The 14,176-nt window shown below is 31.4% G+C and overlaps 1 protein-coding gene across 9 annotated transcripts in view; it reads left to right on the forward strand.

Annotated features, from left to right (window-relative positions):
* The window catches only part of LOC124363051 (transmembrane and coiled-coil domains protein 2), a 60,747-nt gene that overhangs the window by 12,443 nt on the left and 34,128 nt on the right, over positions 1 to 14,176 (forward strand). For 7 of the 9 annotated variants that reach the window (XM_046818118.1, XM_046818127.1, XM_046818117.1 and 4 more), the window contains exon 2: positions 9,120 to 9,252. In XM_046818118.1, the coding sequence (XP_046674074.1) occupies positions 9,164 to 9,252 (89 nt within the window). In that variant the 5' untranslated portion in view covers positions 9,120 to 9,163. Of the gene's footprint in view, positions 1 to 9,117; positions 9,253 to 9,330; positions 9,839 to 14,176 lie in introns of those variants that run through there. The other 2 variants (XM_046818123.1, XM_046818124.1) reach the window with 2 other exon arrangements.

Here is a 14,176-nt window from a genome sequence, read left to right on the forward strand (position 1 = left end):
ACTATTTATTCAACACTTATTTCACTAACTGCATATTGACACAGTGATATGCTGGACAATAATAATCTTTTTTTTAGATTTATTTTGTTGTAGATTTGTTTAATTAATTCTAATAATTAATTTGTAAATCACCTGAAAAGTGTTTTGGCTAAAAGAATTGTAAGCATATTTAATAACTGTATCTGTGGATGTTGATCTATAGACCATAATAATTAAAAACCAACGTGTTTCGTCACACTCTCTTGCATTTCCCATGGTTTACACTTGTCTAATCAGCAAGCATGGCCAATCTGTGACCACAATTTCCCTTGACCTTGCTTGCCGTGACACACAGAACACAATACAATACACTCTGCCACTCGAGAAATTGTTGCCAGTGTTCAGTAAGATATGTGAGCCTACTGTATAAGTGAAAAAATAATGTCAGAATAGGAGAAAAATTTCTTATTTATATATATTAGACACCATACTTTGATGTTTCCACACTGATAGAAAGTTACGGAAGGTCTTGTTTGAGAAGTTAAGCCAACCCCATATATTTTTTACACAAAGACAAAATTAAATCGTTTGAAATATATATTCTCTAGAAATGGTTTACACAATTTTGAACCGTCCATTAGACTTTTATATAGTAGAAATACATCACTAGTGCTTTACTTTACACTTTCAGCCCCAGGCTATGTTACTCTACAGTGAGTAAATGTGTTATTATGAATCTTAATGTGGGGTTGATAGTGTTAAAAAGAGATCTGATTTTGAGTGTGTAAACACAGCTTTTTTAGGCAAAACCTATGATTTTTTTATTCAAAGAAACAATTTCTGTGGCAGTTATTTTTTTATTTTTTATAAAAAAAACATGGTATAATATAAATATAATAATTCTATCTAGAGCAGCTTTTTTAAAAATAGTTTTTGGCTTTATCAAAACCACGGTTGTTTTACACTAAACAATCTAAAAAATTGTAATACAATATATGTACTTTTTGATACAAATAAATTATTTTGATTTCAAAAACTACACTTGTATTCCAACTTTGGTGTTAAAATCAGTCATTTGTCAAGTTATGACTGATGTATTCCATTAAGTTATGGAAGATGTTCATTTAATAATATTTATTTATCAATTGCTTATGTATGAGTGCCAATTGGTGAATCTAATTTCATTTAAGATTAGACTAATAAACGAACGAATTATCGAATGTGCTTGTTCCAGTCCTAAAAGTTGAACCATAGCATGTCAAGTTTTAGGTAAGCATAATGGTCTTGGATCTCTTGTATTTACTTTAAATTTAATATTGGTTAGATCGCAGTAAACTCTCCTATGAATTAATTTGACATTTCAAATTTAAGGGTTAATTTCTTCAAAATATTAAATATACAAATTTACAGACCCATAAATATTCTTAAAGTTTCCTTAAATTATTAAAAAAATTGGTAAGGAATGGAAAACATTTTGATCATCTTGTATAGAGCCTACTGAAACAAAATGGTAACTACATAATTCCCTGTGACATTCCAATAAAAAACATAATTTTTAATATTTGTTACAATAACTAGTTATGCAAGTTATGTATTAACAGTATATGAAAATTCACTGTTCGTAGGTATTTATTTAGTTTAAAATATGTAACATACCATTAAGTGTACTTAACGTAAGAAAACATTCACATCATTATTTATTTTAACATCTCTGTACTTAAGTTTTTACATGACTGTTCAAACAAAGATTTTATGCCGAAAAAAAGTTCATATTTTTTTCTGATAGTCATGGCAGAGATCTCTATGAAATTTTACAACCACTGGTTCCAAAATCTGAGGTGTTTGTTAATGTCTGTCCTGGAGCTCCAATTACCTACATCGTGAAGAATGCTACTGACATCTGTGCAGACATGACTGACAAGGAATGTGGCTGTTATAATCGGAGGGGCAGAATGATATGAACCGAGTTGCCTACATAAATCGTCGAGCTGCCCAGGTTTATTCCTAAGCAGATTCGTACATTTTGTCAGAAAAATAATCCACACCAAATTTATTGTTGTTCCAATGTTTCCAAGATACGACCTAGGAAGGACACATATCATTAATAAACAGATAGCAATTTCAAACAAGAAACTTAAAGAAAATGAACAGTTTTGGTGTTACTGACAATACTCAGCTTAGAGAAAACAGCATTTTACTCGACATGGAATGCACCTAAACAAGATGGGGAAAAGATTACTTGCCAGAACAATAGTCCAGGCTATTGGTTCCCTAACACAAAATGTTCCTTCAGGAACATCTGCGGATCCCCCGGCTTTGGATAGTAGTGAGAGTGGCCAGCAGACACCCCCACCAGGTCACATAAAAAGCCCATCTGTGACTGAGATCAGTCAAATGACTTTGAAGATAACCCCCACAGGAGAATACCACCAGTTCCCCTTCAACTGTGAACAGCCGTGGCAGTGGCAGGATTACACTCTTCCCAAGGCAGACTACCAGGCCCACTTCTAGAGAGAATAGTTTGGAAGAATTACAGCAGTCATCCCAGTCGGAACCAAATGTCCAACTCTCAGAGTCAAACCAACAGACACCTCTACGAGGATACTCTGCCTGTCTCCCTCCGGAGGAAAGTCCTGGAACATCTTTGCTGTCCTCAACTCTTGTGAATAATAGTATTTCTTCACCAGTACAGGGCTTTAATACACCAAACACTGACAAAATTATTTTGATGCAAAAATTAGTGAATGAGTGCAATCATGTTTACAAGAGAGAGCCTCAGGCTGAAAATAGTTATTTTTTAAGGAAAAACAAACACCATGTAACAAGGCCTTAGTTAATAGCAATAGTCTATCATGTGAAGCAAAAATAAGAATCATAATAACCATATTAACAATTATTTTTGGGATGTTTTTTGAATGTTCAAGGGCTCAGAAACAAAACATTACTGTTAGAGACCTCTTTAACTAATGTTTCAAATTTAATTTTCATTTGTTTATCAGAGCATTGGCTTAACCCTGCTGAATTGCCATCTTCCTTCCCAAGTGGATTTAGTTGCATCTCAGCCTATTGCCGGAATTCTCATAGTAGAGGTGGTTGCCTGATCTTTGTAAATGATCAGGTTCAGTCAAGACCATGTGATGTGAATAGTTTCTGCATAGAATTTCATTTTGAATGTTGTGCAGTTTTTTATAGATGAATTGAAAGTTTTAATAATATCTTTATACCACTCCACAGCAGGCGATTACAATATTTTTCTTGAAACCCTGGAAAATTTGCTTTCTTATACATCTAAGTGGCCAAACTATACTGTCATAGTCGGTGGGGGACATAAATATTAATTTTGATGTAAATACAAATAAAAAATCTGTCAAAGGTATGCTTAACATCCTTCGACAACATAATTTTTATCACTTGAACAACAACTCTACACGAGGTCATAACTGCTTAGATAATGTTTTTGTTAACTGTCATAGAAAATATGTTTTGTCGTGTAATGTAGTTCTTTTATTTTCTCAGACCATGATGCAATTTTAATTAATCTGACAAATAAAAATTTTATGACAAATATCAGGACACTGTAGCTGTTAAATTTGACTCCAACTATAAAAACAGTCTCTTTTCCAAAAACTGCAATCAATGAATTAGCCATTAGATTGGCTTCATATGATTGGCTGAGCCTGATCACTCATTGTATTTCAGGTAAATACAATGCAGAGTTAGTATTTGAAGTAATATTTTCTTATTTTAGTTAATAATATCAAATTTCTTCAAAAAATTAAAATGGTTAAGTTTAGAAAAAATTATGCACAGATAAAAAATAAGTGGTTCAACAATGAATTATCTTCCATGAGGGATAGACTTTTTCTTTTTTAAAATCACTGAATGGAGATACTACCAGCAATGAGCTTCAGCAACATATTAAGACCTTACAAAGAGAATATAGACAAGCAATAGTAGATGCCAAAATGTTGTACAATTCTGAACTTATAGAGTTTCCAGTAATAATAAGTGTAAGGCAGCATGGAGAATAATAAATAATAACATAGAAAATGGTAGTAAAGTAACAAGTGGTATACCTCCTGATGACTTTAATGATTTCTTTATAAATTCCGTGAAAAATATTAAACAAAAAATAAATATGTCAAAACATGCTCCGAGTACTCAAGATCTTGTTTCGGAAACATTTAATTCCATCTTTCTTATTTAACTTGGAAACATATATCTCCCCAATGACATAATAAATGCTGCCAAGCGTCTGAGTAACTCCAATAGCTGTGATATATATGATATGTCAAATTTTCTTATAAAACAGGTGATAACAACTTTAGCCGAACCTTTTTCATACTGTTTTGAACCTCTGCCTACTTGAGGGAGTTTTCCCCCCAAATAAACTTAAAATAGCTCGTATTTGTCCTATTTATAAGAAGGGGCCCAAGAACGAGCCAAATAGTTACCGCCCAGTATCTGTTATACCAATACTATCAAAATTATTTGAAATTTTGGTATACGATCAAATTAGCATTTTTTTGGAAAGTAATGGCTTCTTGAGTATGTCACAATTTGGCTTTTAGGTCAGGAAAAAGCACCTTTGATGCAATAGACAGCCTTGTTAAATTTGTGCTAAATGCTTTTGAAAACAAAGACTTTGCTCAGGCCACTCTCTGTGACTTGAGCAGGGCGTTTGATTGTGTAAATCACGGTGACATCCTTATGGAAATTGAAATATTATGGTTTAAGTGAGGAATGTTGTTAGTTTTTTTTGAATCATACTTAAGTAATCGTAGACAGAAAGTATTTGCCGAGGGAAGGTGGTCAGGAGAGCTCTTGGTTGAGTATGGAGTTCCTCAGGGCTCTGTTCTCGGACCACTTTTGTTTTTGGTAGCTATCAATGACTTACCTTTCTCAGTCAATTCTAAAACTATATTATATGCAGACGACACAACCATTTTAAGTAGTAGTAATGATCTGAATGAATTGAAACAAATTTCAATGGAATCCATTCAACAAGCATCATTGTGGTTTAACTCCAATGGATTTTTGTTGAATGAAAAACAAGACACAGCATATAGTTTTTAGCCTCAGACAAGTAAAATTACAATATTTATTCTGATATTGAATTGTTGGATAATGTGAAGTTGTTGGGGTGTTTGTGTGGATGATCATTTAACATGGGGATCCCACATTGATCACCTATCAGCTAAGCTCTCCAGGATTGTTTACCTCTTAAGACGTCTCACGTGTTGTGTGTGCACACTGATTACCTCAGAACGGCATATTTTGCTTTCTTTTCAATCAGTGCTCAGATATATGGCCTAATTCTATGGGGAAACTGCAGTAGGATATCAGAAATTTTTACTATACAAAAAAAAGCCATTAGAATTATTGCACGTTGTCAACCATTAGCTCACTGTAAACCAATTTTTAATTGCAAATAAAATTCAAACAATATTTAACTTATATATATTTGATATTGTGCTCTACATACTCAAACATCCTGAACCTCTGAAGACATACAGAGACAGACATATGTATAACACCAGAAATAAAGAAAGTGTATCCATAGAATTTTATAGACTAAACAAAACTATTAATAGTCACACAGTTGTTGCTTTGAAAGTATACAACTGTTTAAGACCACTTATCTTGAAATATAGTTTTTAATGAATTTAAACAAAAATTGTATTCCTGGCTTTTAGTCAATCCATTTTATTCATTGAAAGAATTTTTTGACTGTAGAACTGTTAGTTTCTAGACATAACTTATTTAGTTTTAATGATTAGATTTTAAATGTTAATGTCATGGTTTTTTATTTATACAAAACTATATTAAAAAATTTATCAATGTTATATAATTCTGTTGTTGTAATTTCTGAGGCTGTGTTTTACTGTTGTTGTTATTTGTTGTTTGTTTATTTGTTACATACCTGTTTTAATTTGTTATTTTATTTATTTATATTTTAAAATAATTTAAATTGTGGCGTGACTGTTTTGGCAACTTCATATTTTGGGTACTGAATTTTCCTTGTCTGGACTTATGCTAATTTTTATATTTTTATACATGACTTGTGTCGATGCTCGTGTAAGCTCTATGACAATAAACGAATTCTTATTCTTATTCTTATTACACAAGGGCTAAATCCAATGTAATAAAGTTCAACAAATAGTGTACTCTCTATTTTAGTTGAGTTGCTGTTCTCTCCACCTCAAAACACTTTAATAAAATTATCCTTGTCTTTAAATTTTATAATATAAATTACAAAAATATAAACTATTTCATTGAGATTCTCTCTTATAATGTTCATGGTCAGAACTTTTCTTCCGATTAACCATTTATTAGAAAAACAAAATTGCATTCCTAATTTATCAACAAATACTACTAACAATTTAAATTTTAATTTAATGAAATTTTGTGTTGTATAAGTATATTTATCAACATGCTAATTAATGGTCCACTTTTTAAGAAGATGAATGTGGTCAGACGATGAATGTGGTGTGGTTAGTTGTGTTGTAATAAAACAACAGCAAAAAAATTTGTATAAGTAGTCACTGACAGGAGAAAGTTCCAGCTCACTTAGATTGTAAGTTGTTTTGGGAGCTTTTTCAGTAACTGTAATTAAATGTAATACTAAGTAAGTCACAGTTTTATAACCAAATCACAAGTTTTTATGATTATAATTTGGAATAAATCCATCCACAATAATTGTATAGCTTCATAGTATTGACATAGTCAAAACAACCCAAACACAGATGTCTCACTTAAGTTAATAAATACAACAATCCAACAGAATTCGCTAGTGATTACCATGTCCCGCCAATGGTAGTTCTAGGTCTGGCCACCGGATTACACTGTGATCGTTGTTCCAGTGAGACTTTGGTGTTCTATGTTTTCTGTGACCATGGATAGAACAATATAGTTTCACTTTTCTCAATAGAGACAGTTTTGAATATATTTTCCAATTCTTATTGATTCTTACATAGTTTGATCCATATAAATTGATGAATTATGCTATCAGTAACAAGTCAGACATTGCAATACTTTCTTTACATTGGTTTCTTTTTACAGAACTATAGTGATATATTTGTGTAAGGACAATATTTATTTAGTTTCAAATGTTGCTGTCTTTCTATTTCGTTGACTCTGCTAAATTATCTTCTTTTGCAAGTTTGCAGTAACTGATCTTTGGCCAACGTCTTTTTACACAGACAACACAGTGTTCTTGACACAAAGTCAATATTCATTCTTGGTAAATAGTCTTGCCTTACTGTATTTACGTTTTGACTGCTTTTCAGCCCTATCACTTTGTACCAAGGAATACCATAGTAGCTTTACACACGTGTTTGTTTAGGAGCGTTTTGCGTGATTGGTGATATAGTGATGTAACTGTTATTCAGCTCATGCTATGCTTTATGAAGATTATATTGAATATATCATCTGTAAAATCCTATAATAATACGCATTGATTTGCAAGTATTTATTTTGTGGGCTGATGGTTACACTAATGCCTTAAATTAAAATGATTGTGTTATTTGAATTTTTTCACTTATTAAATATTTATGGAAATTAATTTTTTCAATTATTAGTATAATGAATAGTCAACTAAAACCCTTAAAAAAATTATTTTATTGCCTTACGCGTGATTTGGTATTCAACCATCATCAGTGTAATTAACAGTGTGTATTAACATCTCACCTCTTTTGTAATTACGTTTAAATATAACATTGTATGTGTGGACTTTTATAACTATACTTGTACTTAATTTTAATCATTGACAAAGTTTATTCCTTTAGGTTTATAAAGACACTGATTACTGATTTGAGGCAGTGTTGATGACAGTAACACAATATACTGTACCTATCACATTTGTGTATCTTTTCCTCAAATGACTGGTCAGACTTATCGTCCCACACAGGTTTTCAAGGTCATATCGATAAGTGCAGGTAGCTCTTCTGTTTTTAATCTGCCTATAACTTCCATCCTAAGGCAGTATAAATAATAACAAATGTTATTTGTGTTGCGTAAAGAAACATACAATGTGGACAAATAAAAATAGCTTATTGGTATTTCTGTAATGTATTTGAAGTCTTAGTCTGGACATAAAGTATAAGCTACATTTTATAGTTCAAACATTTCTGAAAATGAACTTACTTAAGTGCAGCCTTATAAGTTTAAAAGTAATATTTCTCAACTACTATTATCATTATATAAATTTTCTTTTTGGTAATTAGCGTGATATATACATAAAAAATAGATTTTAATTAGATTAAAGATCCATATCAAATTTATGTAATTCCGTCAGTTATTATAGGCAGAAAAATGTGTTGTTAGAGATTAAAATTTATAAGAAAGAAACCATGGAATTCAACTTAAAAGTGTTCCTCAGGTTAAGAAATACAATAATTATTTTAAATAAACAAACCTGAAGTCACAAGTCCCCCCCCCCACACACGATAATGTTTCAACGGTCTGAATGTTCAATTATTCTTGGGATGTTTAAAGGAAATGAAAGTTGATATTACTCTAGAATATTTTTGATAGAGTTTAAAACTATCCTCATCTATCATGAAAATGAGGGATATAGGACAATTCTAAAAGTTTAAATGGAATGACCTATCAATTTTAGATCTTCATAAAACAAAAATTGACACACAAAACCAATTTCAGACTACTCCATTCAGACTGGGTAGCGTGTGAACGAAGGGAAAGTTCTTATTTTAACTAATAGGTGTCCTATGTTGTTCGGAATCTACTTAGGTGCCTCTAGTTTTGGATAGATAACAGGACATAATGAGTCCTTGAAACGATAGTAGAGCACACAAAATGAGGAAATAAAATTAGTAACTGGCTAAAAAAAAAATAAAACATATGGTAAAACTTACTGTCCAGCTGTTCCTAAGATTACTGTGTCATCACAGCAACAATCGAAAACATCGTTATCCATCTGGTAATTAATAACTTGTAAATGACATCATTGTCACATGGATGTTTTCTGATATCCAAAATCATGATGTCGGCTGTAAGAATGATTAAAATATCAAGTCGGCAAATATGGAATGAATTGTACATAGAACAATATTATAAGTCCCTTCTATAGCCGTATTATTTTTGAAACAAAAGTGTTGAAACACTGCCCTCTGTTCCAGACCATGGGTCCCATCTGAGATGGCAGTGGCTATGTCCGCCCAGCATGGATAGTCTCCAAGTCTCAGGCAGTAGTAAACACTCGAGTCGCAGTCCATCGCCCTGTAGGCTCTCCGGCAAGAATAATGCAGGACCGTAAGTATACATCATGTTGTCAGCATGCTGGGGGGCTATAGCCCAAGTGAGAAATAGTGGTCTCTCAGTGTGACTGTACTAGTCAGATCTTGTGTTGAATTGGCAGTAATTATTCTTCACACATGTTTTGTAACTGGTAACACCACTTTTTTCCTCTAAATGGTTAGTTTTCAGATGTCATTATAGTACTACAAAAAGTGTGCCAGTAATATGTTATGTCTAAAAGAGATTTCAATTTAATTGCTTTTTAATCGTTCCAATTTTAATGTTTTGGAATTCAAAGCTGTTGTACTTTGTTCGTTTAATTTCCAAACATGTATTACTTTGTCATTTATTGTAAGTTGTTTATGGTGTTTTTTGTTATTCTTCTTGCGAACTGTCTTGATTGTAACTGTCCTATGCCTAGTGTATGAGTTAAAAGTTGAAACAATTCGTGTTACCTATGTTTTATGTCTTTGTGTTGTACTGTGTAAACAATTTTGTTAATTGGATTGTACTGTTTTCCACTACTCGTTTACTATATTTTCAACTCGATTTTGATGTTTTACTTTTAAACTTGGCATGGACGAAGTCTACAGTGTGTAAGGTGGGTTTTATCAATGGACTCCTTGTTGTTTCTTGGTCATGCTATCCAATGGTCATGTTTTGTTAGCTTGATGTTTTTATGTGGTTATATTTTATTCTGAAACTAGAATATTTTACCTTGTTGTTTGCTTTTCAGACAGTTAGCTTTGCTTTGATATTTTTAATATAGAAGTTGAGAACATTTTGTCATTTAAGAACATTTTTTGAATCAGTAATTTTCCATATTTCATAATTCATTCAACTGTAACAATGCAGTATGTATTTATGTAGAGTAATACATTGTATATTTAAAGCATTGTATTTGTAACAATACTTTTTTAATTTTATTTAGGTTAAGAATAAAATCATATTTTGTATACATGATTTCATATTTTATATTAGTAGGCTTTTTATTTAACTGGAGTTGAGTTCCAAATTATGTTTTATCCTCAAGTACTGTAAATTATTATTAGTTATAAATTAATATTCTGAATGAATTCATGTTTCACACTTAAAAGAAGTATACAAAAAAATTCAATTTATATCTGAATTAAGTTTTCTTAACATGTTTTCACTTGCACATAACTTATCTAAAAGCACTTTTTGGCACTTGACGTTTAATATAAAGTTTCAAATCTAGTATGGTGCATGAAAAAATCATGGAGCTTGTTTTTAAAATATATTGTGTATGTTAATAATTTAGATATTTCAAAAGAAAAGCTTTTAGTAACTAATTATACATTAAATAAAATTTTGTAAATTTCTTTTTTGTATTGTTTATTGTTGTTAATATATTATGCAGCTTTAGTTTTTTCAGGTGTTTAGTAATGCTTATTTTGGAATTACTGAACATATGTTTTAAAGCTTGATTTACTAAGTATTTGATTAAATCATTAGATGGAAAAAATGTAGCCTTGCTAGCAGCCAATTGTAATTTTAAATTTCGTATGTTCTATTTATAATTGTTTTGCATGGTAATAAGCTAACTTTCCATATTTAAATTAAGTGCTCCATTGTGGTTATTATCTCACGTAATTTTTAAGTACAATGAAACCTGTCGTATCCGGCCCTGCGATATCCAGGACCTCTGATATCCGGTTCGATGACAAAACGTTTTGTAATGCAAGCCTTACGACCAAGAAATACTACACATGCAAACTCGATCACTTCCTCCTGTACTCTAGCTGGTCGGGTAGGAGAGGTTTAGAGAGGGATATGGAAGCTTTGTTTCGAAGTCACCTGCGCTATTTTTAGAAACAAAGTCCTCAGCAAAACTATGAAATCAGTGTAGCGTTAGCTTTCGAATGTGCATTAGAGTGTGTTGGAATGGTTACTTTTAACTTTTTTATAAGTTAAGATCTGAACTTAAAATATTATGTATTACTGAATGTTTGCATTTATTCTATATCCTTTTGAATTATTTTCATTGTATATACAAAACCATACAAATAAAAATATCTACAGCATATGTGTAGTTTAAAAGTTACATATAGAATCAATTTTTTATCATAAATTTATAGCATTTAAAGTGGGAGCAGTTTCAACACAGCATTCAATGTTTTCATTATCACATAGTAGCTTCAAAAAATAAACTGTAACATTTGTAGTGCATTTGCTAAATAACTTAAGTTTTTCATATCACAATTCCATATCCGGCCTTATCAATTCCGGCCTCACCACATTAAGCCAGATATGACAAGTTTGACCGTGTACTACTATAAATGTGTAAAGTAATTATTATTGTATTTCTATACTAATGTAAGTTATAAATTTAAAACTTAAAGTTAAAAACAAATTTGAACTCAGTAGTTTTTAATATACAGGGTGTACATAAAGTCCTGCACGGGTATAATATTTTCTGAACGATACCAGATAAATAAATAAGATTTGGTACATCAATACTACACCTAAAAATCTACTTTTTGAAGGAACTATCAGTTTTTCTGTAATATCATGGGGGACGTCCCGCAAGGAGTCAGAAGGAAATCTTAAATAGGAGCATAGGTCAATATGGACATCATTTTAAAGGGCTTGTCTAGCAGAGTTTAATGCCGCAAACCGCACTCAAAAAGATTGATCCAGTACAAAACGGCGGCTGTTCAAAGATTTTACTTGGTTACATTTTATTAGTAGCCATAACCCCAGTAAAGCAAAACTGCAACCAAACAAATACTGCAGCTAACTACTACATTATGCTGGTCAGTTGTACAGAAGTGAATTATGACATTAGTTATCCTCAAGGGTTATAAATTTGGTCCTAATATATTGATAATGGGGAAAACCTGATAACAGTAACAATTAGAAATCTTCTTATCTTTGGGTCGCAGTTAGGACTTTCCTATTAGCCAGTCTATTCATAGTAGGCTATTCTAGTTTTCTTGTTTTAGTAGTGCTGTCCATCCCTTTTATCAGTGCGGTTTAGTACAAAAGAGTTTGTCGTATTGCTTGTAGTTCTTCAACTACACTATGTCGCTTGACGAACGTGAACGTATGACACTTCTTATGATGGTTGGTTGGGGAAATAACAGACGATCACACGAAGAAGCATGCCATTTATTTAATAACTACTTTCACGAGAGGCAGCCAATTTCTAGAACAACTGTAGGGAGAACTGTTCAACACTTTATGAAAACAGGAAGTGTTTCCGATCGTTATAGGTCGCTGAGATTTCTAATTGTTACTGTTATCAGGTTTTCCCCGTTATAAATATATTAGGACCAAATTTATAACCCTTGAGGATAACTAATGTCATAATTCACTACTGTACAACTGACCAGCATAATGTAGTTGTTAGCTGCAGTATTTGTTTGGTTGCAGTTTTGCTTTACTGGGGTTATGGCTACTAATAAAATGTAACCAAGTAAAATCTTTGAACAGCCGCCATTTTGTACTGGATCAATCTTTTTGAGTGCGGTTTGCGGCATTAAACTCTGCTAGACAAGCCCTTTAAAATGATGTCCATATTGACCTATGCCCCTATTTAAGATTTCCTTCTGACTCCTTGCGGGACGTCCCCATGATATTACAGAAAACTGATAGTTCCTTCAAAAAGTAGATTTTTTAGGTGTAGTATTGATGTACCAAATCTTATTTATTTATCTGGTATCGTTCAGAAAATATTATACCCGTGCAGGACTTTATGTACACCCTGTATATATATTTTTAATATTTGACTCAGTCATAAAGTATGTTATTCAGTGTCTTTTACAATGAGTAGACTATATGAATAATGTCCAAGTTAATAACTAATAATAAAACTAAAATGTAGCACACACAATCAGCAGTAATATAACTATACAAACACCATTAAAACAATGATATTAATACATAATATTTATTAAGGGCCAACTTTAAAGAAATTAACTAAATTACTATTGCCTCTTAAAGTTGGTGCATATTCCAAAAATTCAATTGAATACAATACTAAGAAAATAATCATTTAAATTTAAAAGTTAACAATATTTCTGGTAACAAACCAAATAATGTACTTCTTTTATAAATTTTATCATTTTGTTGGTAGGCCTAATAACCCATTTTATTTTAACTACAATAATATATTTCAACTCAGGTTTTACTGGTTCATATATTATTTAATCATTACACAGCTGTTATATTGAGTTCTTTAAACAATTCTTTTAAAATCTATTGGTTTTAGGTCATAAATTATTCTTAAACTCTTCATTATTAGTTTAAATATATTTTTCAGATTTTCTTTTGTACTAGAACATCCCTTACAAATGTGAGAGTCAGTTAATGCAACATAAACCATCTCAGGAGTTTAGGCCACATTTACATTCATTGTTTTTTTCATATTTATGATAAACTCTATATGTAAAGGGATATATTCTTAAACTTTATCCTTTAAGCAATTAAACACAGAAGACATATAGGATTGAATTCATGGTGTTACAAGTCCATGATGCCGTATTTGTTTTGTGTACCAATCTTCCATCACGGCTTGTTCTGATTGCAGAAGCTGAATGGATATTATTCTTTCCCAATTTGTATATTAAATACGTGGGAGTTGTATATCAAAGACAAAGTAACGCGAGATTTGTACTAGAATTTGGTGTGTTTCAAAGTAATATCTATTTTATCTATTAAAATTGCACCCTACAATTTTTGTAATAGTTCTAACAAAGGTAATATTTATTTTATTCACTTCAAATTATTGGTTGACTTTTCAACTAGGAAAATGCTTATAAAGTGAATAGGAAAGAAATAAAATAATTAAAGAGTAAAAGGTTTTAAAAATAAAAATAATTAATATATAATAATTAAATCTAAAACTGGGACTAGTAGTCTTAACGGACTAACACTAAAGCCTCTGGCCATTAGTATAGGCTGGGGTAGGTGCTGC

This window comes from Homalodisca vitripennis, chromosome 5 (assembly GCF_021130785.1).
Source record: "Homalodisca vitripennis isolate AUS2020 chromosome 5, UT_GWSS_2.1, whole genome shotgun sequence".
Taxonomy (NCBI): Eukaryota; Metazoa; Arthropoda; class Insecta; order Hemiptera; family Cicadellidae; genus Homalodisca; species Homalodisca vitripennis.